At 37.7% G+C, this 27,585-nt stretch overlaps 1 protein-coding gene across 1 annotated transcript; it reads right to left on the bottom strand.

Annotated features, from left to right (window-relative positions):
• Positions 1-48: 48 nt before the first annotated feature.
• On the bottom strand, positions 49-22,923 carry LOC140154675 (adenosine deaminase 2-like). The gene is made up of 11 exons (XM_072177241.1): positions 22,777-22,923; positions 11,792-12,149; positions 9,541-9,688; positions 8,899-9,118; positions 8,235-8,546; positions 7,972-7,975; positions 6,896-7,113; positions 5,867-6,066; positions 4,742-4,899; positions 3,917-4,119; positions 49-2,099 (listed from the first exon to the last, which is right to left on the bottom strand). The coding sequence occupies exons 2-11, from the start codon at positions 11,963-11,965 to the stop codon at positions 1,973-1,975; spliced, it is 1,764 nt and encodes a 587-aa protein (XP_072033342.1). The 5' UTR covers positions 11,966-12,149; positions 22,777-22,923; the 3' UTR covers positions 49-1,972.
• Positions 22,924-27,585: the final 4,662 nt, after the last annotated feature.

Below are 27,585 nucleotides of genomic sequence, written 5' to 3'. Positions count from 1 at the left end.
TGTGACTCCCTACATTTTGGTCATCAACAAATTTTATGACCTCCCAACTTTTCTTTCCAAAAATTTATGACCCCCAGTATATTTGGGACCTCCCCCCTCTGAAGAAAATGCCAGCCCCTAAGTCATTTTCAAGAAAATATTAAAAATATAAAATCTATTTCATTTGGAATGTAAATTATACTGGTTGAGTTGTATTACTTGATCTACCGAATTGCATTTTAGGGATACTGCCCTTTGAATAACAGAAAGTCATACTGCCAATTTCACTTGCAGCACAATATAATTTGTTAAATGCTTGCAAGATACACAAGTGTTTCAACTGTGTGAACAAAATGGTAATTTCAGTACTTGGCATTCATAATTTTACCTTAATTTGTTCTCAAACAATATACTAAACTATAATACCACTAGGGTTATAAAAATTAATTAATATGTTTATAAAAACCTTTTGATCTTGATCATTTGATTCAAATTTGATTCAACAAATGAACTTGCTTTCATACATATCCTAGTCAAATCGCATCATTTCTATAGGCTTCATATTAAGTACATTTTATGCATAAATATACTATTTTGGTCCACATGATATGATACTGTCTGTACAAAACCTTTGACTTGGAAAATAGGCCACTCCAGTTGATACACCTCTTTACTTGTGAAAAAATCGCGAACATTAAGGAAGACCTTCCTTAAAAAGTACCTGGTAAAAAGTGCACAATTTCTTTACAGAATGTGCTATTCTCACAGGGTAAAATTCTTATTCAACCTGGAATTCTTAGCAATTTGAATACTTGCCAACAGAACTCAGTGACATGGTTAAAACAATTCATAAAAAATTGAAAATAGTCGAAGAATAATAATTTTGATACAGCCTGTATTTAATTACCTTTGAAATGCAACAACCTTAAAAAGTCATCACATTAGAACATAGTGGTGGAGTGCATATTAAGTATATACATTTTATGCAAAAATATACTATTTTGGTCCACATGAATACTGTCTGTACAAAATCTTTGACTTGGAAAACAGGCTATCCAGTTGAAAATATATACACCCCTATGGAAGACATGAACTTAATCTTCCACACAGGGAATGTGGGTTACCTGAATGGGTGACTCCATTTGAAATCCACACCCCATGTGTGGAAGATTATTAGGGTCATCTTCCAAAAGTGTATGGATTTCATCTGCAATATCTCAATCTATTACACTTGATCCTAATTATTCTACTTATTTTGAACCTATTCTTACACCATAACTCTCTAATGATCTAATCCTAACCCTAAAACCAAACCTTAATTGAAAATTCATGGTGTCAAATAGGGTCTTAGCAAGGATTTGACAAGTGCCCATCATTTTCACCAAAACCGCCTGTCCAAAATTTGACACTGAAAACATAAACCAGACCTCTGCACCTAGCTTTCTGGGGGTTCAATCAGTTCAAATAGCTATTGCTATAGCCTTGATATATTTAGTCTGGTCTTGTTTTGAGTTCACATAATTTATTCATGCATTATTTTTAGAATTTAGCATATGTCACAGGCATTAATTTTTGCTTGTCCCAGGAGAAAACTTCCCGTCCAAAATGATGGGTGACTAGCCTGGTGTCAAAGAGCAACCACCACAGACTACAATAGACTATCCATCAAGCCACTGAGGTCCCACGTTCAAACTGTATGTGCACTTGATTTGCTGATCCATGCTCGCTCTTGCAGGTTTTCTCCGGTTTCCCCCTGCTTTCAAAATCGGTGATTAGTTGTTTGGTTATCAAAAACATTCTTCACCCAATGGAATTTGGGGAGCTGCACAAGTAATTGGTGGATGTTACAATCTAAGTGCGGATAGGTTTGCACCGGGTTCGGCAGCGATCTGATGCAATCTGATTGCGGTGATTCACCATGGCAGCGAAATACAGTGCTTTGAATCCTCTGAAATCGGTAAAAAGGTGCTATATAAATCCAAAATGTATTTATTTATTTAAATTCTTCTTTCACACACTTTTTTCCATACTTGTCCAACACTTGGTCTAGAAAGTCATCCCATTTGATTGTCCATATAGTTTTCATTTTTGCTTTCTCCGCATTTGTTGTGGCACTATATCTGCAACAGAAAAAAAAGATCTTGTAGGTACATAAAAGGTACACACTTGAAAGTCATTTATATTCCTTGAATGATTTCTGCTAATTCCTATCACATCTATTGCTCGCACTGATCATGATCTTTAATTTATAAATTCCTCGACAAAAGTTTTTTCAAGCATATCATTGCACAGCTAATTTATTCCCCTTTACAATGACACCACTTTTGAAACAATCACTTTTTCCATGGCTGAGTACACGTCTCGTGAATGTAGTGGGGTCTCAAACAGAATGTGGCAAATTGACCATTATTCTGTGCAATTCCATATGTTTGCAATGCTATAAGATGACAATGCCCCGAGCCAGGGTAATCAGCCACTACCTACAGAATATGGGAGTAGAGAGAATGGAATGGCCTGCCATCACCCCAGACAGCAACCCGATTGAACACTTGTGGGACCAGCTTGGTCGTGCTGTGTGTGCCAGAGTAGCCAATGCAACCACATTGAATGACCTGCAACAAATCCAGGTTGAAGAATGAAATGCCATCCCACAGCAATGTGTGACCAGGCTGGTGAGCAGCATGAGGAGGAGGTGCCAACAGGCTGTTGTAGCCTTTTGTAGCTGCCTATGGTTTTTCCACCCACTAGGTTAGTGACTGGTGTTGTTTGAGCACAGAACAGAATAATGGCCAATTTGGCACATTCTGTTGAGACCCACTACATTCAGCTGTGAAAAAGGTGATTGTTTCAAATGTGGTGTCACTCATTATTGTAAAGGGCAATAAATTAGCTGCCCATTAATATGCAACACAATATGAGCATGTCACAAATAATCTGAGATATAGATGCTTGAAAAAACTTTCCAAACTTTTGTTGAGGAGTTTAGTTTAGTATACTAAGAAGAAGACAATTTCAATGGAAGTTAGAAACAGGCATTGTAGAAAGTGAACATAAACAAGTAACCTCTATCACAGTCATACCTGTGAGTAGAGGTAAACAACAGTGGATTGCAGACTGCATAATCATTTGACATCTTAAACATACATGGATCAACAGAAATAGCGGTTTTGATACCATTATACTAGCAGTGGTCAGGGGCATAGCAAGCGGGGGACGGGGTGGACGAAGTCCATGGGCCCCGAGGGTTCAGGGGCCCCAAGCACAAAAGCGAAAAATCAAATAAGGGCTGATAATGGAGAGCAGGGCCGGATTTACCATTGGGCCAGATGGTCCAGGGCCCCCCAAATTGCCCTATGCATCTTTCTTTTAACCCAATAACAGCATTCAATTGACAAATTTCATGTTGATATGGGGCTAAAAGAAATAATGTCCTATAGTAACATCAGATCGGAACAAAATATGGTCCCCCTCTATATTATACGTAAACCAAAACTTGGCCACTGACTGGCTAAGCAGCCCATACTGCTCCTTGTCCATAGGCCCCTGATGCTCTTGCTACGCCCCTGGCAGTGGTGTGCGATTTAAGAGTAGTTAGTGATCAAATGCTGGTAGCATTTGCATAATCGCTACAAGGGTTCAGACGTGGTAGCAACAAATAGCGATTTGATGCTAGGGCATGCTAGAAACTTATCGATCAGATAACACTTTTCCGTTAAACAACAGAAGTTACATCACAAAAAAGCGCTAAGCTCCTTGTGATTTGCTTATTAGCCTACACTGGCTATCCAGGCTTGTGCTGTTTTATAGTATGAGCTTGGAAGGGTCCATGGATTTCCCATGTATTAGCATGTGTCCCTCACGGACCAACCTGGGTAAACAAACAAACAATATGATATGAGCATAAACTAGTGAAATAATGATCTGCTGATCTACTTACTTGATTGAATTAAGAGCAAATTGTTTAAGTGTAGCCAGATCTGCTCTTTTTCCAGCTAATGCCATGAATGCAAAGTAGAAGTCATGTGACAGCGGCTTGGCATTCCATACTGATGGATCATCAGAACTGATAACCAATGGAAAGTCTTGTGCAATCAACGAAGCAGCAGGATGGTTGCGAAGATCATCAACTAGACCTAGAACCTGTAATCATATTGACAAATATAGTACTGTGATTAGATTAAGCAAAGAGATGATGACAAAGTTATTGGAAAGTGATGATGGTCTAACCCAATGAAAAACAAATCGGTCTATATCTCAATGCCAATGTCAGTTTCTCCATTTTCTTCAGTAACGTCATTGAAAGCATCTGGTGATGCATCACCCCAACCCAGTGTGACTAAACATCTTATATACTGCTGCTCGTGTGATAGGTAGGCATGTAATAATAGCAGTGCCTAATTTTGGACGACTAAATTGTTTGTTAAGGTTATTGAATTCAGCATTGCAAAAGTTGGCTCAAAGAGAACTAAATTAAAAGAGGCGCTACTTTGATCCCAAAAGAGAGGACAGTGTGAGCTCAGGTTAACTAAAACTAGGCCAAATTATAGGTTGTGGAGCTAAAAAATTCCAAATTTTTCAAAATTTGAGCTAAAGAGCTACAATAATTGAGTTTGAGGCTCAAAGAACTGAAGCATGATCCAAATGTGGGTCTTAAGGAACTGCAGGAGAGCCTGAAGGGACCCTTGACCGCCACACAAACATGTACCACATTTGCATGTGAGACTTGTGAGTGCTCACTCCGGGGTTAAATTAATCAACATACCTGATTTGATATAGGGTTGACTTCAATGGCTATGCCTTGTTTTCTCGCTAGTTCCATGGCAACAGGGTGCTTGGTAATGGCATACCCATGACCTATTCTAGTAGTATTGAGTAGAATAGCATCAAAGAGATTCTCATCAACATAGGTACCTTCCCAATCTGTTGAAATCAAATCACATCATACAGTCAGCACAATAAATAAGCCAGCAGTTCAGAAATCCTGACCTTATAGCCAAGTGAGGGTTGATTTTGAAATCAAGGTGACCATAATGACCGCAAAGATATGTTTCCTTTAATTTGAAATCAGTGATGGCAAATAATATATACCTAATTTATGAAACTAAAACCGATGTAATGTATGGATGCAAAAGTTAGTATATGCTCAATCATATCATGGTGAGTTCCGCGGACAATATTAATTGACCTTTTCAGTAAATCCCATAAGCCTTTGCGAGTATTACACCGGAAATGTCGTCATTTGACGTCACGTCGATCTGCGCTCATGCACATATCATTTATCGAACATCGTTACTGCGCATTGCAAGTTGGCGTGACATCAAATGACGAGTTCTCAGGTGTACTTGCAAAGGCTTATGGGATTTACCAAAAAGGTCAATCAAGCTGGTCTTTTGTTTTATATTATTTTCAGCGAATGATAAATTGGCGTAACTTTGCAAAGAAAAGTCGTATCAACATGAGGTTTTCAGTTTCTGAAAGCTCTAATTGTCCTCTTTAGAAACATATGTAAACCTCATTTTCGATCAGGGTCGACATGTAACTCATTCCCCTTGATCATGTCACAAATAATGAAATGTCAAAAATGTGACTTGTTCCTGGTTTTGTCAGAGCGGGTCACATATAAATATATACGTTTAAAAACATGGAGGGTCAAAAAAAAATCAAAATGTCATAAGCATAAGAAAAAGTGACTACACTATATACTTGATCAACCTAGAACGTCATAATTTATGGATGGGTTTCTGATTTTCAAATTCTATGATTTGGATTACATCTGATCATAATCCCAGATTTTTCCAACTAAAGAAAAAGTGACTTATAAATGGTGATTACAGTAAATTTTTAAATTTCTAGATACTTAAAAACATATACTTTGATTAAAACTAACCTGTTTCACCTGCATGAAAGAAAAAGGGCAGCGACTGATTAGTCTGAGATGGTAGAAGAAGTTGCTTGATATAATGCAATAATGGATAGCCTGTGTCTTCTTCTGCTACTAAATCATGGCCTGCATAATACTCTGGGAATGACTTCTTATAACTAATAGCATCCTTTATGTTTTGTGCTATCACATCTTTATCTACGGTCCTGTATACAAGAAAGAAAAGTAGGAAGGGAGGGAGTATTTAAACAAAAAATATTTTGATGGATTTTGGATAGAAACAATCAAAACCTGGAACTGAGGCTTAGACTAAAAATAATTGTTTGATTGGTGTATGCAGGTTTATGAAGGGTGGGAGCCATTGGTCTTGATTCCTCCGACTGCTCAAAAATGTTCAACTAAGTTCCTTTGCTGTAATCAGACCAGAATAAACTTTTTAATTGTTGACCCTAATTTTTTTTGCCAGGACACTCAAGAATCTAAAAAGAAAAGGGTACCAAGTTCTTTCAAGTTTTAATTCTGCATTATTAGAGAGCTTGCGACTTCCAAACCTACATTTCAAATGGCCATGCATGTATTCAAAATCACTCTCATGTGACGGGATTTTGAATAAATGTACGTTGGAAATCTCAAGCTGTCTATTAACTACTTTTAACCATGTCACTATTGCCTACTGCACCACCAAGGTTTAGCGACAGCCCTGTCCATAATTGGTACCCCATACATTTCCCCACAACAGGTGCATTTCCCTAGACTAGAAGCATTTCCACTGACTAACTAACAAATGTGGAAGCCGTGTACATTTTCCCTGACTGGGTTCACTCCCACCCCTTTGCGTATACATGCTACTGCTGAGTTGAATGGAACAGTCCATATTTCACCTCATGAAAAAAAATATCCTTACCATTCTATACTTGTATACCACACATACAAAATTTGATGAGGAGAGGGTTCTTTTGATGTTGCAAAAGCATCTTCATAAATGATTAATTGAATTTGTTTAGAATGGTTAGACCAAACTATCGGTTGACCTACCTTATTGACTCACTGATAAATTTGGCCCCATAGAAATTGGGATACTGCTTCACAAATTCTTTTGTTACATTGATGAATTTTTCAGAGTATATTTTGTATCTTGTTTGGTTCCACTGGCTGTTTTTAACTGCAAGCAATGAAACAATTACGTATGTAATTACATAACAAATTGCATAAATTACTTGTAATTCCATACCAACTATTTGAGGAGTGTCACACTCTTACATTGCATTTACAAAAATAACATAAGCAAAAATACATAAGCAACTTCAACCAAAAATCAAAACAGGTGTGTTTTTAAGAGTTTCTTGAAAGTGTTTGTAGATGAGGCTCGGCTGATGTGTTGGTGTAGATCATTCCATGGCATGATCTTAAACTTTTGCTCTTAAAGGTGGGTAACCTGATTGACAGCCTCATCCCCAACTTTACCCTATCAAAATGCAGATTTTGGTATCAGGTGAAAGCTCATATTTTTCTCATACTGAAATTAGGAATTACAAATTTGTATATTTCCTAAGAAATCATCAAAAAACTGTCGAATTAGTCTCAACTGTGGCATACCATGTTTTTGACTAATTCAGCAGTTTTTTGATGATATCTTCGGAAATACACCGATTTGGAACTCCTAATTTCAGTATGTTAATGAGAAAAATAAGATCTTCCATTTGATTTGATATCAATTTATTACATGATCATGATGATTATCATTAATGAAAACACTGTAGACTACCAGATTTACGCTATATTAAATGTCAATAATTCCATAAAGAATTAGTCGCATTCAGGAACATTTACACAATCTTTTTGCATGAATGCTTGAAAGGGACAACATTTTATGTTAAACATAAGTCTTAAAGAACCTGATTACCCAAATATATCATGTCACCTTCCTTTAAACTACATGCTCTTAAACTCTTATGCTCTTAAACTCTTTAGAGCATGTGAGCATATAGAGGACGGGCAATGAACAATGGTGGACTGGAATAACTTATCATACAAGATCATACAACTGAGAAACTTACTCACATCATTCAAAGTTACAAACAAGCACTGAAAATAATTGATCAATTACTCACATTCCTGTTTGAATTACTTCACCAGTTGTCAAGCAATACAAGAAGTGTTGGACACTGGACAGTAGCACCTGGGACTTGATTGAATTTTGTGCTTAAAAAAATGGTTTTTCATTCATTTATTCATTTATTCTGTATCGGAATCTGATTAAAACAACAGAATACACCACATTTGAGTCTTATTTGCCTTTCCGTAGATTTACGTTTTACAAAACAGACACATGTTCAACCACTGGCAAACATGGACAGCATATAATCAAATTTGCATTTCTTTTTCAGGTGTAACAAAAGTTGCATTTCTCACTTGGAAAAGACTCATTTGATCAAAAACAAGAATTTGTTCAAAAGAAGAATTGTATGCATACCGAAGTGGAAGGTATCTAATTTCTATATACTGCACATTGTCTTGATAAAACTCCAGTAAAGCTTGATTCATGTAACTTTGGAAGACTTCTTCGGTACTGTATACAAGATCGCTCACAGGTGTCAGAGATGATCCAAACTTATGCCAAGCTTGGTATGTATCCGGATAGGCTGTATGAGGATCTTTGGTCAGCATTGAGAGATTATCAAACAACCTGGTCAAAAGGAAAAATATACAGATGTGGCATATTATTGATGGTTATCATTCCATCTACAATCATAAGTGCCTCTAAATGAGCATTCTTTTGATGAAAGAGACAAAATGCAGACATCTATCACAAAAACATTATTGGAGTTTGAGCAACAATAATACTGATACTTTCATCAAACAAGGCAGTTCTCGAACCAGTTGTTGTAATTTCATAATTTTAGTGTCTATAGCAGTCACTGTCATGATTGTGAACATCATCATCACCATGAAATGTGTACTTTGTGATGTAAGGTAAATTTGTGCACAACTCACAAATCACGGAACCATATAAATGCCTGTACTTTCTTGTATCTTACCATTCATCAAAATAGCCATGTGTCTTCCTAGCATCATACACTAACTCCCAGCTGGAACAATCAGGTAAAGGTTGACTGGGTGTTTGTGAAGAGAAAGAGAAATGAATTCCTTTGGTTGGTAGCGTTATATTACAGTAGTATAGGTTTGGTAGATTTGTCAAATGTTCTATAACCCACGATACATTTACTGCAGCAAGATCATGCACATGCAACGCAGCACCTGTATAAAGTAAAATCAAAATATAAGTACCATTGATTGTTATACATGTTTTTGCTTCTCATCAAAACTGCTGGAACAATACAATTAGAGAACAGAGTGTTTTAGTAGGGCTTATAAGATAGAAACAGAATTTAAAGAAAAAATCTGACCTCCACCTTAAAAGAACTGAATTAACTTTGAGATACATAATTCATTCAGAGCATTCCATGTTTAGCTAATTATGGTCAAATGCAAGGGGCTATGGAAGGCAAACGAGGAAGAGGACGTCCACCAACATCTTGGACTAATGACGTGAAGCTGGTTTCTAACCAAAGAATGCACTTGGCATCAGATCGAGTGAGCGTGTACTCTTGTGAAGACCACAGCAGCGCTACACAGCGCCACCTGACAGAGAGAGAGAGAGAGAGAGAAAGTGATCTCACCCTTTGGCATCATTTTGATGATATCAAAGACTTCACTTTTGTCTATGTGTGGTTTAGCAAGCATAAAGTGCATAGCTGCAGAAAATGGTTTTGCGTCAAGGCCGGCTTGGAATTCTTTCTCTTTCATAGCCATCAATGTCTCATTAACCTGAAATATAGAGGAAAAGATAATTCTGATATAATTCCACAAACAAAGACAGAGAAAACAGAGATTTCACAAAGATTTAAAAACAAAGCTTAAGAATTAATACCAATGTCTACACAACCAGGGAAAATGCAATTCCATAAGTTTCCATGTGCATAATTGAGTTTCATAATATACATGCTAATTTTAATTACATAAATTGCAATTGAAATTGGATAGAAAAGATATGAAAACCCATCCCTAACAATACTAAACTTGCTCAGTTTTTCTTAGCCAAATAAATATGACTTATGTGGTGTGATCAAGCAAAATCAGCCTGAAGTCATGCATATGTGACCCGTCCGACAAAACCAAGAACAAGTCGCATTTTGGGCATTTCATGATTTGAATACAAATGTAAGCACAGGACAATAAGCTTTAAAATGATACCAAAATTATATACATAGCATCAATACTTTTCAAGATATGGATAATTTTCTAAATGATACCTTGATATTTTTCCTAAATTGATATTCCGAGTAATGTGCTAATTAGTTCCCTGCTTTACACAGGATTCAATAGAGATTATCATAGCTCAACTGTCAATTATTGATTAAATAAACCTCTTTTCAATAAGTACTTTCAAGGATTTGACAGTCCACTTAGTCCCAAGGTGAAATATCATGAAATGAGATTAAAAATTCCAAAATTTGATTTGTTTTATGGGAATGTCATCTTTAAAGGCCTATAACTCAAAAACAGGTTTTGTTGGAGCTGGTCACATACCGTATTTTGTCAAATAGTCGCCCCCCTCAAATAAACGCCCCCACCACTTTTTTCAACCAAGATGTTTCAAAAATGCCGATATTTCCATGCTATCGTGTGTAGTAAGCTTACCAAGTTGCGCACATGGTCCATAATAGCGTCAATAATTGGCGAAAATCTGGATCAGAAACCCGAAAGTGAGCCAGAAGTCAGTGTTTCTAGTTCATAGTTCATCATTTTAGCGTGTGTTTTTAGTTTACCTAATGATTTTATTGTTCTAAAATTGACCTTGAATAAACCCCCCCCTTGGCAAAATGTAACGCCCCCGGGGGCGTTTATTTGACGAAATACGGTATATTCAATTTTTCATTTTTCTACTTTGATGCATAAAGCATTTGCAAAGCTACATTTTGCAGAAAACCCTAATAAAATTGGACAATGTGTTCCAAAGATATGAGCAGTAGAAGGGTTTCCAAAACAAGAAAAAAAAGAGAAAAAATTATTTCTTTTTTGACTACATCTCAAAATCAATATTTCTGACTTTCGACTGATTTTGCTTGATCACATCATATTTATTATACCCTAAAGTTTTAAGCTGTAGAGTAAAGTACTCTTTTTTTTCTAATTTGGTATTGGACACCATCAATTCATACAATTCACACACTGTTAAATCCTGAGCAGAGCAGATCACATGTTACTTGCTTAAATGTACACAAGTTTGATATCCGTTGGGTAATTCTAGTTGAAATCCATACATGTATTACCCCCCTGCATGGAAGACATGACCTTAATCTTCCACATGTACAGGGGGTGTGAATTTCAAATGGGGTTACAATGTACCTGAATGATGGGACTACATTTGAAATCTACACACCCCGTGTGGGAGATTAAAGCCATGTCTTCCATAGGAATGATAGGATGTGTAGTGATTTCCAGCTCAACAGGAATACATAGTTTGTTACCGCTGAATTCGAGAGGGCGCTGTATGTGCTTTGTCACATAGACATACCACCTAGACCTATTACTGCCCATCCTTTACCACAGCGGGAGGTGAAGCCCCGTATCCAAGGTGATATTGACGGATTGACGGGGTTACTAGGCGAGGAGAAATATCGCATACATGTTTGACGCGCTGCTTATGTGATTACTGCGCCGTTATCGCCGCGTCAAAATGCAACATGTTCCATAGACGCTTGAACATGTCTGCTTGTTTGCGTCCGGTATGCGTGCCCTTGTCAAATTCGTTTGCTAAGCAGTGTCGGCTTCACTACGCGAGTCAAAGTTATTGGTCTAGGTTCTCGTTTGTCTGGGCTTTGTCATTGACTTACACCATTCTTGTATTCAAACAATAAAGTCACCTACCTTTTGTTCTTTAGCTGTGAGAACTATTTTCCCACCCAGCCTCTGCATTTTTTCCATGTCTAGTAGTTTAGCCCTTGAAGCCAAGTAGTCTGGTAAGGGTACACACACACAAGCTGCCCACAGGAAACACAAAATCACAGTCTCTACTATGCATATTGTAGAGATGTTGGCCATGGTTAGTTTTACTCTATTAGATGTCACTGGTCTTATTCTTCACTACTAACACACAATGAATGTAATCATGTGTTGCAACAAGGAAGTCAAGCTGTCACAATACCTGGGGATTTTGCAATACTTTGGGATTTTCCAGGTTTAGTTTACTAGGTTATTGTTTCCATCCAGGTCAGTATTATAGGAACTGAAATGAAAAACAAGAAACATATCGCATGTTTAGTGCACAAACTTGGCCCTATCACAAATAGCTGCTCTACAGCCTGTCTCAAAAAAAATTGTGCAAGTGAAAAGCGCCGTCTTTGGTAATTAGAAAATACCGTTGTGGCATAATGCTTACATCAACATCACGGTGCAGACTGCATGCTCTCAAATGCCGTTTGTTCTGTTCAATTTGCTTGTTCCAATTTAGAGATATGTTTATTTAATAACGAAAGGGTAAAATCACAATTGTGCCACTTTTACTAGGGAAGAGAGCTGTACATGTAAATCAATGATAGTTGATGTTGATGCGTCTAATGCACTCCCCCTTTCGGGGCGCATGCTTTAGACGCATCAACAGCAGCATGCATGCATTATTTTGTCTAATTTCTCTCCCAACAAGTAATACGCGTATTAAACCTATAACATGTATAAGTGCACAATATTTGTTTGTCTTTTAACATGTCTTAAGGGCTGGGGTATGAGCGTTTGGACAGTATTTATTGTGGGACATTAGAGCACATCAGACATATCGAATTGCATTCTGAATACGAAGAATGTCCTTCTGATATCAAATAATTTTGATTTTTTGAAATTAGCAATTTAATACACATTTTATGGCAAATCATTAAAAATTGATATTTTTGATATTTAACAGTACTTGAAGTAAACTTTATAAATCTGATGATTTATACTTAAAGTGTATGTAGGTGGGATGAAAAGCCGACGATCAATTGAGAATTTTGACCTTTTTTATTGTATATATATGCCAGGTGTATGTACCCTGAGAACTTGGGACTAGGAGGAAATGAATCCAAAATTATCTGTCCCCTCCCAAATTTCAAGATGCCCTACCAAAAATACTTTCCCCCTGAGGTATAATACATGTACATGTACATGCATATATATGTGAGGTAATTTTGACCTTGACTTTCTACTTTTAAGGGAATCTTGTCACATATATTGTATACTTTGGTATTTTTGTATGATTTTAAGTCCAGTAAGGTCATTTTATGCACTTTATGTTGAAAGAAAATTGTTGGTGTCTTTAAAATTTGCGTTTTAGAGTAAAATCCGTCTGTGAGGCCGAGGGCACTTCGTCAAGCATATCGACCTATGGCGCGCTTTGAGGAATCTGAGTATTCAGAAAGCGTGGATAAATGCCGTTTTATTATTTATTATTAATAGTACTCAGGAGGAGGAGCGGCTTAAAATAAGACCCTACCCTTTCAGCTTATAGCTTTTTCAAACATCACCTTTTTTCCAGGGAGTTTAACCTATGTCTATTATAAATCATAATGCTCTCTACCTGCTAAGAATTGCTTGCTTTCACGGCCGCCTTCTGCCTTTCCAAAAATTGCCCCTTTTTTTTCACCCACTAGGAGTCTGGGGTAAGTATCGTAAACTGATAGCACATTGGAGATAATCAGCTGAATTAATAATGTAGGCCTATATATTGCTACATGCATGCTAATTGAGATACATTGTACTGTACAGTTACTTTCTAAATCTGTGTTCCATTGATTCTCATCTCTGTTCATTTTTTACAAGCTGGAAAGGCCGGCTTGTATTTTTATTTGCATGGTTTCTTCTTAGGTACCATACGTGTACATATGACATATATTGTATTGAATCTGTTGAGTTAATGCTGCAGGAATTAAAGTTCATTTCCGCAGCCAGTTCATTTCTGCAGCAAAGTTCATTTGCCTTTCCAAAAATTGCCCCTTTTTTTTCACCCACCAGGAGTCTGGGGTTAGTATCGTAAACTGATAGCACATTGGAGATAATACCAGCTGAATTAATAATGTAGGCCTATATTGCTACATGCATGCTAATTGAGATACATTGTACTGTACAGTTACTTTCTAAATCTGTGTTCCATTGATTCTCATCTCTGTTCATTTTTTACAAGCTGGAAAGGCCGGCTTGTATTTTTATTTGCATGGTTTCTTCTTAGGTACCATACGTGTACATATTCATATATTATGACATATATTGTATTGAATCTGTTAATGCTGCGGGAATTAAAGTTTATTTCCGCAGCAATTGAATTTGTGTAGAACGGTCTCGCTATTGGGGAAATGTACGTTTAGCAATCCCCACCATAGCGCGATAGACACCCATTTGCTCGAGAAGTCTAGCCAAGAATTTGCTCACCTACAGCTTCACATTCTAGGCTAGACTATTGCATTCAAAATCTAGTCGGATTCACTGAAGCATGACACTGTGTAAAGCAATGGAAGTTCAGAAGTAAACACAGCCAATCAAGACAGGCGATTGCATCAAAAAAGTTGCTAAAATTACACTTCAGCAAAATGGTAGACAGTCCAAAATAGTCAAATCTTACTCAAAAGATACAGTTGACTCGATCATCAACATAACTTTCATCCAAATTTCAACATTTAAACAGAATCAATAACCTTCAATGAAAAGTCCGACCGAAAAACGATAGTAAAGCACTCTAGCATCGAATGTGTAACTATCGTATGCAAATTAGAAGCTAGAGTTCTCGAGTAAACACCTTTGTGATAAAGTACGCAAAGATCATGAAGGTGGGGTGTTCCTCAATAATGCTGACCGACGCGACCTGCACGAAAAAAATAATTAACTTTTTTATTCACAAAAACAATTTTGGGGTGATATTCCGTAGCATATCCGGTCTCTAGCCTCGAATGTGAAGCTATCGGTGAGCATATTCGTGGCTATAATTAAAGTCCAAATTAAAAAGACTAGTTTGCATCTGACGTCAGTGCAAAGGTGTGGCGTGATTAGTTCCTGACCTGCGCAGTACGCCATTTTTGGTCTGGTTGACAGGATGTCATACTCAAACTAGTCTTTTTAAATCGATCTTCAATTATATAGACTTCTCGACAAGCAAAGTAAAAACTAGTGGGGATTATGCACTTTCAGTTTCCCCGCATTTGAATGGGAATTGGATTGTGTATTTTCCAAATGCTTGGTGAGCATATTTCTCCAATATTTTGAGAAGTTGACGTCGAATTTTCTATTCTATATTGTTTGGTATAATGTCTTTTGCCATGTTTAAAGTTGTAATTTTGTGTTTTTGATCGCAAAGATCGGATATTTTTATTCCTGATTAGAATTCTGAACCCTTCCCATGTATGTACAATGTAGGTGGGATGAAAAGCCGACAATCAATTGAACATTTTGACCTTCCGTATTGAAGATATGGATTTTTTTCCCAAAACAGCAAAAAAAATTAGGTCTTTTGGGAAAAAAAATCCATATCTTCAATATGACAGGTCAAAATTTTCAATTGATCGCCGGCTTTTCCTCCCAGCTACATACACTTTACATGTAAGAATATATCATTAGATTTATAAAATTTACTTCGAGGACTGTTTATATATCAAAAATGTGAAAAAGAACAAATTTTAATAATTTGTCATAAAATTTGTATTATATCGTGAAATTCAAAAAATGATAATTATTTGATATCAGAAAGACATTCTCCGTATTCAGAATGCAATTTGATATGTCTGATGTGCTGTCATATCCCACAAAAAATACTGTCAAAACGCTCATTCCAGATCCCTTAAGTTAAGATGCATATCAAATATATATTTCAAAGTAAGACGTAACTCGACTTATGGCCTAAGACGTGACCCCTGTTTTGCAGGTTAAGTCAATGCCATGGAAAGCTATTTTGTGTTATGTACTGTGACCAAGCTAATTAAGTGCACCAAAGATGATTAACAAATGTTTTGTATTAAAGTAATATTTAGGAGTACTTAGTAGTAGAAGATAAAGAAACAAAGGTGTGAAGGCCAGTGATCAGTGAATGCACTATCCATCCATTCATAAAAATGTACAATAAGTCTATTGAAATGTTCCATTCATAATAAGAGAATTATGATGGTTAGTGACGTCAGAAGAGTTTGTCATTGCTTCTTAAAGGACCAGGTATTTACTGATACTTTTAACATAATAACTATTGTTTTATTTCCAAGTAACATTTTATGACCAACAATTGTAAAGGCCCTTTGTCTCAAGATTATGTAGGTACGTCATCCCATACATTTCTTGCATCATCATCATCATGTGCACAGGAAGTAATTATTAATATTCAATTATGTTAATTCATGTTAATTTGTTAGATTGACCATTACATCATTGTTAAAGATTACTTGCTATTGGATGAAATATTAATATGGAGGTTGGACTTGTACTTCCTCTCCAAAATATAAGATTGATACTTTTGTAGGATTGAGACAGTTTACAGTTAACACTTGTTACTTGTGACACTAAACAGTTGACACTTGATACTGACAACATGTAGCATCTTAATAAACTTCAACTTTGGGTCGATCCCTCAACACTGGACGCTGTGTTTAACTCTTCGCTAATTTCCCCAAACCACATAACCGCCCCGTTACAAATGGTGGAGAATCCAAAATGACTATGATGAACTTTATGAAGCTTTATGAAAATGATTTCGACTATGACACTCTGTGGACATGCAAGATTTGATAATCTGATATAGGACTTGTGACGATGCAGATGGAAAAGAGTACAGCCCTGATGATGTAAGACTCAAAAACTCAAGTCAGACCAGGTTTTACACCCTGCTACCGATATTCTATCGCCACAAATCGGTACTGTCTGTTAGCAACGGTGAGAACAGGTGCCCGACTGCCCGTACCTAACCTGAAATCAGGAAAGTATAATCTTTCCTAAGTCACTTCTGCAGTTAGGAGAGATGGACTTGTGTCATCGAACTAAAATCATGTGTGCATCTTCAGCAGAAATGACCATACAATGAAACCAAATTTTGTGAACTGCACCATTGACACTGTGATAAAGTCAAGGATACCTTGCCAGCAGAAAAAGATCGCAGTAACTGAACCATGACTGAACAAGTTACATCGTGTACTACCTCAGCAAGATATGACATTATTTTAAGAACTTGAATCAGAAGATGGAAGAACCTACTTGTGGCGCTCAATGCTGAAAATTTGCTGCCCAACATGTTTACCGACAAGTACCAGTTCAAAATGGAGAAAGAAGAAGTGGATAAAGAAGAACTAGCCTTGTACTGTGGAGAACTGTGAGAACTTTTGAATATAAATATTTTTGTCAATGATTAAATCTGATATTTTGAAAGAAATCAATCATGCCTATATCAAGGATGTGTAGTCTAAGGTCTGTAAGTAAATCTATGTTTATATCTCATTGTATACTGTGATAATGTGTGTATGTATTTTCAATCTTGTTATGAAATATTTAAATGCTCATTTTGTTTTTGGTACTTGCTGTCCTATGAAACTTCTCAGACTGTATGAAACAGCAAAATCTTCAAAAGCAAAATGCTACTGTACTGTGTAGGTATGTTATGTATGTTTAAAGAATTGTTTTAATCTTTGTATTCAACATGATTCGAGTTGAGACCCATTTTGAATCTCCAAATTGGGTTCTGTTTTACCTGAGGGCAACGCAGGTATATTTATGATTTGGATCTGGTGAGACCAGTTCCCGGCTATGAAGCCAAAGGCTACCGAGGGCCGCACCCTGTTGTAATTGTGACTAGAGACGTCACCCCACGTATCGAGAGTATCTATGTATGAATCTAGCGAAATCAAGTGTATGTAAACCCGTCTACTATTGATGATGAGAAAAACTGTTTGGATCATAAACCCAGTTCTCCCCTTTGTAGAGATTGGTAAAAAGTAAAAAGATTGAACAGCGTATTCGAGTCAGAAAGTGTTGGACAATGTTTCATGTTGAATACCAAAGATCTTCGAACAAAATTTCTTCTGTATGAGATAAGTGTATGAGACAGATGAGTGTCTCACTTTTTCAAATAAGTACATGTAGATTTGAGTGAAAGTTGAAAATGAATTTAATGATAGAAATTATCAATGTGTTATTGCCAGTGGAAAGCATATTCAAAGTTACAAGTTAAAGATGACATCCAAATTCAAGGATCCATAGTTTTAATTCACTAATAAAATCATGTCTGAGCGAAAGAAACGAACAGTAAAAAGAAATAATTCTTAATTTTAATTGCAAAATGTCATAAGAAGCAACAATTTTTAGTTTACCTTAACCAGTTGACTAAGACATTGGGTGTGTCAGTGCATCTATAGGACACTGTACTCACAGCTTCTCAGATGATATTGTTTGTTTATATTAAATATTGTGTTAAGAATATGCGGACATGCCAAACATGGTTTTACAGTTAAATCCTTGAGCATGGTAACATTATTTATGGATCTTTATTATGAATTTGAATACATATTTTGTTTGTCTCCTGTTTTAATTTCTGTAATTTAAAAAAGTATTTTGTTATACATGTACATATTAAAACATGTACATGTATGTCAACTATGATGAAAGCTCACTCTTAAAAGCATTGTTGACACTGTTGCTCTATGTTTTGGATGTTAAATATTTTCTGCAACATGTAAATGTTATTATTTTCCTTAATTGACGCAAACAGCCTAGTTCAAAAACTCTTTCAGAAAACTGCTGTGAATTGTTGGAATTTTAAAATTTTGTTTGATCATTATCACAATCAATATTGTTCTAATGTGGATAATTTTCTATTATCTTCAGCAAAACCGGAGGTTTTGATTTTCAAAAGAGGGGGCAATTGTGACCAAGCTAATTAAGTGCACCAAAGATGATTAACAAATGTTTTGTATTAAAGTAATATTTAGGAGTACTTAGTAGTAGAAGACAGGGTTCGCAGGTTTTGGCCACAGGTGGAAAAAACCGCGGTTTTAACCGCGGTTTTAACCACTTGGCAAAAACAGTTTTTGCCAGTTTTTGCCGGCAAAATGGCAAAAACTAAAAAATGAGTTATAGTTCAGTTTTTCATCTCAAAACAAATAATTAAGCTACAAAAATAAGTTCCCAAGTGTAACAAGGCCAGATTTTGTAATTATAAGTAATATATTAAGAAATTAAAGGCATGCGTTTTCATTGCTCAAGTGCAGTTAACCGAAATGTGGCATGTATCAAATTCAAAACTTTTTCATTTTAAGGACTTAATGAGACAAAAAATATGTTGAATGATTCGTTAAAAGTTGTGTGTTACTGTTTATGAGCTTTCTGTGTCACTTTTTAATATTTGAGTGACTCTATGTGAGTTTTTGTCATTTTTGCCGCCGTTTAAACCAGGCAAATACTGGCAAAAACAGTTTTTGCCAGGTTTTTGCCACTTTACCGGCAAAAACAGGTTTTTGCCGGCAAAAACCGAACCCTGGTAGAAGATAAAGAAACAAAGGTGTGAAGGCCAGTGATCAGTGAATGCACTATCCATCCATTCATAAAAATGTACAATAAGTCTATTGAAATGTTCCATTCATAATAAGAGAATTATGATGGTTAGTGACGCCAGAAGAGTTTGTCATTGCTTCTTAAAGGACCAGGTATTTACTGATACTTTTAACATAATAACTATTGTTTTATTTCCAAGTAACATTTTATGACCAACAATTGTAAAGGCCCTTTGTCTCAAGATTATGTAGGTACGTCATCCCATACATTTCTTGCATCATCATCATCATGTGCACAGGAAGTAATTATTAATATTCAATTATGTTAATTCATGTTAATTTGTTAGATTGACCATTACATCATTGTTAAAGATTACTTGCTATTGGATGAAATATTAATATGGAGGTTGGACTTGTACTTCCTCTCCAAAATATAAGATTGATACTTTTGTAGGATTGAGACAGTTTACAGTTAACACTTGTTACTTGTGACACTAAACAGTTGACACTTGATACTGACAACATGTAGCATCTTAATAAACTTCAACTTTGGGTCGATCCCTCAACACTGGACGCTGTGTTTAACTCTTCGCTAATTTCCCCAAACTACATTAACGCCCCGTCACAGTACCCTAAATATATAATTAAAGACAGAGATAAAAAGAATTTATCGCGCCTGATGTCACTGTCAATTACGATCCTTGATTGGTTTACACAGGTTAATAGCGCGTAAAAGGAAGACCGATCTATCTGGTGCTGATCAGAGAAAAGGAATAGCAGCAAATGGCGAAAAATTAAGTACTTTTACAAGGCAAAAAGCCGTGTGTGAAAGGAATCGGAATCCTAAATCGTGAATTTCCCAACAAGAATGTCTTACAAAAAGGTAAGACTCCCGCATCAACATTCTGCACTGTTACAAGCAGCTTTTCTAGGCATTGTTTACATGGTGCCTTCGCGAAAGAAAGTTTCCTACTATAAAGACCTAACTTTTGAGATGGTTTGCATGTTTGATGGTGCAAAATTAACAATAACTAAGGCGCCCGGTTATACCGCCGCGTTCAGCAAGTCATCATCACGACATTTGTATAAATAGTTCAACATAGCTCGAGATACTCTAGCTAAAATACATTTTACATTTACATGGCCATTGGAATTAAAGTAGTAGATTTGTGTCCACCGCCCGCATGCTCCAAAACCTACCGCATATTTTTTCATTATTTACAAAAAATTTCATTATTTACCAGAAACAAGAAAAAATGGCTTTCAAACATAAAATCAGCAAGTTTGAAGTTGGCAAAACAGTCGTAAAAAAGTGAAAATGAGTCTGCAATGATGTTGTTCACCCGTGTTGGTTGTTCACCGCGAGTCCCGGGCGTGTAGTTCAGTACAACAAGCATGACAGGCCAGGCAACCATATGAATATATGCTAATGCCTGATAAGGTCACAATTTCATTCATAAAAACATGCCTGGTCAATCCCAACCACTCCGAGCTACCGATTAAGACCATGTGAATTTGACGTGATTGGGTTCATGAATATCTAATGAGCAGCGCGATACTGCCTCAAACAGGAAAAAAGATGATGGGATCACCAAAATTCAGATGCTATGCATGCATTAGACTGCTGCCCTCAGTCGTCAACCGTCTGGATTGACGACTGAGAAAACTATGTGGAAAAAAAGTGACGGATTTTGCAACAGGATTCCTGTGGCATAGAGCATGCGCAGTTGTGTCCAAATTGACCTTTTGACCGAGTTTGTTGTTTTTAGAAGTTCAGAGCGCGATCTTGTCACAGCGGCGCGGTACAGCGACGTGGTACACGGGCGCCGCTAGTCAGTCACGCTACGGCGCACAACCAAAGTCGCATTGAATATTTTTCAGAAGTCCGTCATGATATGGCCTGTAAGATAATCAGTCGTCCCTACGAAGCATAACAGTAACACAGTACATGCGAAGTGTAGACGGCTGATTGGAATTAGTCTAATGCATGCATGCACTTTGCATGCTTTGTGGTGCCTGGCGTGCTAACCGGCTCCTTTACTTCTAACTTTGTACAGCGTGAATGGTGGTAGTACAAGGCGGTAAACGTAGCGTAACGTCCTCTTGTTATCCAAGACAGATTATATAAGAGATTACACCCGTGCATGCTTGACAATCGATCTCTGAGCCATCATGAATCGATTGATCACGCCCACAGTTACACAGTTCGAAAGTTAAATATTGATTATGAACCAACTGCCTTAACAGATGAGGCCGGGAGATGATGCGCTACATATTTTATTCGACCACAACTAGAAAGTTCACAAATATGTAGTAAAAAACAAACAAGTTATGAAAATCGAGACTAAAAGTCGGGCCATATAAACGTAGTCGTTGGCGCCGCGCTGTTCTGAATTCTTCGGAATTGAATTGTGGGTACAGGGTGAGAAAAGCGATTACGAGTAAGGGAATAAAACACACACAAAATAACCACCCACCCCCCAAGAAAAAGAAAAAAAAAACATTACATGGCAATATATGAAATAGTTAATTCTGCACATATAATTTTAATAACACTTTAACAAATTAGGTAGGCTGTGTCTATCAAACAGTTAAATATTTTAAACAATCCCGACCATGACTATGTTTCATTTATCGTATTCCTTGTAGACCTAATTATTTTTTGTATTTGATTATGTGGATTATAATAAAAATAAATAGAGAGAGAGAAGAAAATAACATTTTAATATGTGTAATATGAACCCGGGCACAAAACAATAGCATCAAACGCACATCAATACGGACAAGTACCAGCATAACGGTAGCATAACGGTATATCACGTGCTCAACATGATCAATAGTAATTGACAGATAGAGGTCACCACGATCGATTGATCGGTGCACTTGATATTGGGTAAGCTGCTCTAGGAGTTCGTCGGTCAATATAATCTCTTATATTATAATCTGTCTTGGATAACAAGAGGACGTCCGCTACGTTTACCGCCTTGTGTGGTAGTTCAATCGTTTGTGCCTAGAAATAATGAATAATGAAAAAAAGCCGCGTGGGATTTCAAAAAGTTCTTGACGCAAATCTACTACTTCAATAAATTCCCATGGCCTAAACAAACCGTGCTCGAGTTTGATTGACAGATGACGTGACGTCAGACGCGATAAATTCTTTTTGTCTATCTTTATAGGACTGGCATAGTACAGCTACAGGGACTAGTAAAAACTGATTTCATGATTTTTATAAGCTTCCCTGAACAAATTCAAAATCAGCTTCAGTCAACATGTCAAGACCATAAAAAGGACGGGAAACATAACATAACATGACATAAAAACTACCACTGAATAATTGTTGTTAATTACCTTAATTCTCTTGTTGTTAATTACCTTAATTCTCTTTGTACTTAGTACTGAATTATATTAAGAAGTCTTTGTCTAAATTCTCGGGAATTTCCCTTTGTGTAAGCTGCCATAGTATTCAATAATAATTCCCTTTTTTCCAAGCGGAACCACACATTTATCTCACAACTAAACAAGAACAGTTTTGAAAAAGATCGCCCGGAAAAGACTGGAAAGAGTGGAAAGTATTAAAAGCTGGAATTTCCACTCTCACATTTCGAGCCGAACCAAAAACACACACACACACAAAAAAAAAAACACACACACATTAGCTAAGCCTAAATGTTGCACATAATAGGCCTAATAACCTTTTTGGTAAATCCCATACCGGTAGGGTAACTTGGGGCAAATTGGGACACAGGGTAATTTGGGACAGTGATTTCGGAAATACTTTTATACCTTAAAATAGTCACATTTTGCCCATTTTTGCAACAAAATAACTTTGATATAATGTCTATTTATATTTCAAACCGTTTAAAAGTACCATTCTTCATTAAACAGGAACTTCTGAGGGCCGTAAGCTTAACACATCAAAATAAGTATTCCATTTTTTTGTCATGTCTAAGCAGAGGTCACGACTTGTGGCTCAATATCTGAATCAATGGTCCGGATTAGTGTTTCTCAAATTAAAAAATAACTTCTAAGCTACCCTTTCAATTAAATAAGACAAAAATTGTAACTTTTTTCTTCAAAAATTATAAGAAAAGCTTTCTTTTAGAAATATGCCAAATTGGGGTAAAATGGGACGCCATTGATTTACTGTGTGCTAACTCAAACTGTCCCATTTTGCCCCAACAAAAAAATTCCCATAGTAAATCAATGGCGTCCCATTTTACCCCAGCTGTCCCATTTTACCCCAGCCTCTGTTACAGAAAAATCTTGCAGTGGGGTAAAATGGGACGTTAAAGACACCTTTAATAAAATAATGAAGCCGGAAGCCGACCGGCACCAATTTTTGTGAAACGTAAGTCTACTAGACTCTTGGCGATGTACATTTTGTTTTGTAGTGGTCACTTGTCGCAAGTTGCCGGGTATTAGTATTATAGCCGAGTAAAATCTGGTGGGGCAAAATGGGACATTAGGTGGACCAATTTGCCCCACTTCCCCTAAGCCGTAACCCCCCAGTAAAAACCCTAAATTATGAAAATTTCCACTTTTTACGGCAATTTTTGCACAAAATTTGTTGATTTTGCCCCCCCCCCCCTGAAATTCACTTTACCCCCTCAATGCCCCCAAACAAATTCCTGGCGCCACCACTGCACTGGTAGACCTATTAATGTTGCGTTCGCAAAGGGAGGGGCATGTGGAAATTTAGGAAATAGGTCTGAGGGTGTCGCTGTAGTTTAGCAAATCACATGGTCATGCCGTGATGGGCAAACTTTCTTCCTATGATGTATGGATGGGACCAGCTCAAACTTCTGTCGGCCGGGGGATTTCCCGTCAATCTATGCGCATGTTTAGGGCTAAAGATTTTCTGTGCTTCAGTCATTTTTGTTGAGCTGGGTGCACTGCTATTAAACTGTTAAGCATGCACTTGAAGTTTTGTGTAGGCCTAAATGATTTAAAAACAGCATGGCCTGTGAGATATTGATTGTCAGTGCCAGGGGCCGTTTGCAATAGGTCTACTTTTGTGTGTATAGGTAGGCCTACGTACCGTACCGTACTCATTTCCTCTATGTTTTCTAAAAAGATGCCCCTCCAGAATTCATCGCTTCATGTAGGCCTATATAATCTTACTCCAATTTTTTGATCAACTCAAAATTCCCCAGACCGTGCTTGCATAGGCCTAGGTCTTGCACATTTTCCACACCCCCATTTCACTTTCCCCATACTGATTAGACACAGCCTAAGAAGACCGAATCAGAGAAAATAAAGGTAGAGAAGCGACACTCCGTACAATTAACGTGCAGACGGCCTATACCGATGTGAGGACAGAAAATGTGACTCTCCTGCTAGTCTCGGGCGCGGGCCAGACTGTATGCGGTATGAACAAAAACATAACTGGTTGTGTAGGAGACTAGCAGGAGAGTCACATTTTTCTGTCCTCTGCTGTCCTCCGGAGTGTCGCGGTCCTGACCGAATTAAAAAGACTAGTTTGCGTCTGATGTCCTGTCAACCAGGCCAAAAATGCCGTACTGCGCAGGTCAGCAACCAATCACACCGCGCCCTAGTCTCGGGCCAGACTGTATGTGGCTATGAGGATCGACGAGTGTCAGACCGACGCAAACTGGCTGTGTAGGAGACTAACCGCGCCCTTGTCCTGACGTCAGATGCAAACTAGTCTTTTTAACTCGGTCTTCAATTATAGCCCCCAATTAGGAATTCACCCTTATGGAAAATGGTTCGGAGCCTATAATGCCTGGTTCTTGAGCTGTCCTGTAGGCCTGCATGTCAGTGAAACCTGTACGTGGGTTAACCATTTTAAACCTGAAAAGGGTTCTGGAAAGGCCAGAAAGAACCATTTTATGGATCTTTCAATCCCGGCTTTCAATTTGAGGGTTCTCCGGGGTTTTTTGTGAGTACGTGCATGCTTTCGCGGAACCAAACTGGCTAGCTAGGCCCATTATCCAACTTGGTCCCAAACACAGAGGTCGGTATAGGCCTACACTAAAACATCTTTGGTCCCAAACAAAACCAGCCCAACCAACTCGGTCCAAATCATAATATCCAATGTCTAAAGTGGCCATTCATTTAAAAAATACGGTCGGTACCTAATGACATGAATGATTGTTGTATTTTTCCAAAGGGGGGGCATTTATTGAAGGTTATTGTCATCGGGTAAAATTTCACGATGGTGCTCCTGTAGAAAAGAAGAATTTACGGCTATACTAATGGCAGCGCCCATGGAAAATATCATTTTCGTGGTAAATGCATCAAAATTACACCCGTAAGTACATCATCAAGCAAGAATCTAGTGAAATTCTACCATAATTAGGCAATGGAATGGATGGAAGTGTGAGTCATAACAGGTTTTTTTCCATGCAATTTACCGATCGTCCCTGGCAAGACTGACTGACTGATGCCAGTTTTAAGCTTATTCAGTGGAGTGCTCACACGATATACTACTTCTTCTTCTACTTCTACGGTAATTCTTGGTAGACCAATATTCACTGGTATCTCGCCAAGTGGTGCAACATCACATTCGGTGCAGAAACTAACATCAAAAATCCTTACGCCCGCCACCAACAATTCAAAGAAGTCATCTTGCACTTATTGTCCACTTTCCCTATTCACTGCCCACACAACCCACTCAATAGGCCCGTGACCTCTGCTGGTGCTCACACAGTTTAGGTATAGGACTTCCACTAGTTAGCATCACTGTGCAAAAAATAACCAGCCGATTAATTTCGTAGGCGCTCACATGTTTAATTATATTATCATCTGATTGTGGTTCAAATTTCATTCGAAAATGTAGAAAGGAAAACTGCAACAAGTACATTTTTGCAACTCAATTCTATACTTTTCCGAAGCAGAGGTCCCTGTGTTATTTCAATACAAACAAAACTGCCAGTGATCATAGCACAGAATGGCTTATACTCAGGGGCATGCCCCGCCCAAACCCTTTTAGCTACACTCTTCGTAGGAGCTGTCAATCAAGATTTTCTAACAATCTCATTGGTGTCCAAATTTGATTGGCATACAAGACAGGGAAAAATGCGAACAGCCTCTTCCAAATAAGGGTTTCCAACCCAGTGTTTTCAGCTCCTTGGGCTTGTTCAGTGGGACCAGCCAGGGATTCTCAAGTGGGTATTATTGATTGGTTTGTGTGGTTAGTGAAGAGTGATCAGTTATAGAGCTTGCTGATTGGTTGAGCGTAAAGAAGTGGATAATGGCCCATTCATAAACTTAATCGGTGTAGTTTTTAACTAAGGTTAGCATTCACAAAGGTCGAGATGTATTTTATGTGGACCATAAGTGCACTATGTGAAGGTTAAATAATTTCAAGTGCGAGTAAAAAAGACTGGTGCTGACTTAGATGAAGGGTGAGACACCTGCCGTAGAAGTCGAGCCCATGTACAGCTCTTCTTGCCTTCTGGTGGCAGTGGTCTGGTCTTGAATGAGTGCTGAATTGAAAATCTTGACGTTGGGTTTGTTGATGGTAACTAGCGGAAGTTTGTTCCATGCTGTGATGGTTCTTGGGTAAAAGCTGTACTTAGTTATATGAATCCGATCTTGGTGTGATGATGGTATACTGTGCTTCATGCTGATTCCTTGTCCTAACTGTTGATGACCTGGTTGTTGTGTAATGGCTGGGAATTTCTGCCTTAGCTTCCTGATGGTGGATCTTGTACATCATGGAGAGCCTTGAGACTTGTCTTCTCTGCTGAAGTGTCGGCAGCTCCAAGTCAGTCATCAGAGCAGTGACACTGCTACTGCTACTGATACTATATAGCATGGCCATGGATTTTTTGTCAATTTTTCACACAAAAATTGGAGGGGGCGTTTATTAGAGGGGGAGCGTTTATTACAAACAATACGGTATGCAGCTTTCATAATTTCCTGCCACTTGCTGCTCTGCCGCTCTGATGACGAATTTGCTTCACTGATGTGCAGTGACGTGTAAAAAAAACCCAGCGCCCAGCGGTGACTAGCGGCAAGCCGATATATCGATCACTCCACCACTTTGTCCAAGCGGCACTATAACTGGGACTGGGAGTTGAATTCAAGTCAACTCGGAGCGGCGCCTCTCTGAATTTTGTCCCGGGGGGGGGGGGCACTTCGATTTGAAATGGATATGTAGGGCTAGCACTTTCGCACCCAGCCTCCCAGGGGCATTCTGTGAGAGCAAAATGTAAA

This window comes from Amphiura filiformis, chromosome 6 (assembly GCF_039555335.1).
Source record: "Amphiura filiformis chromosome 6, Afil_fr2py, whole genome shotgun sequence".
Classification (NCBI taxonomy): domain Eukaryota; kingdom Metazoa; phylum Echinodermata; class Ophiuroidea; order Amphilepidida; family Amphiuridae; genus Amphiura; species Amphiura filiformis.
Note: the sequence above shows the minus strand (reverse complement) of the source record. Positions and strands in the feature narration are given on the sequence as shown.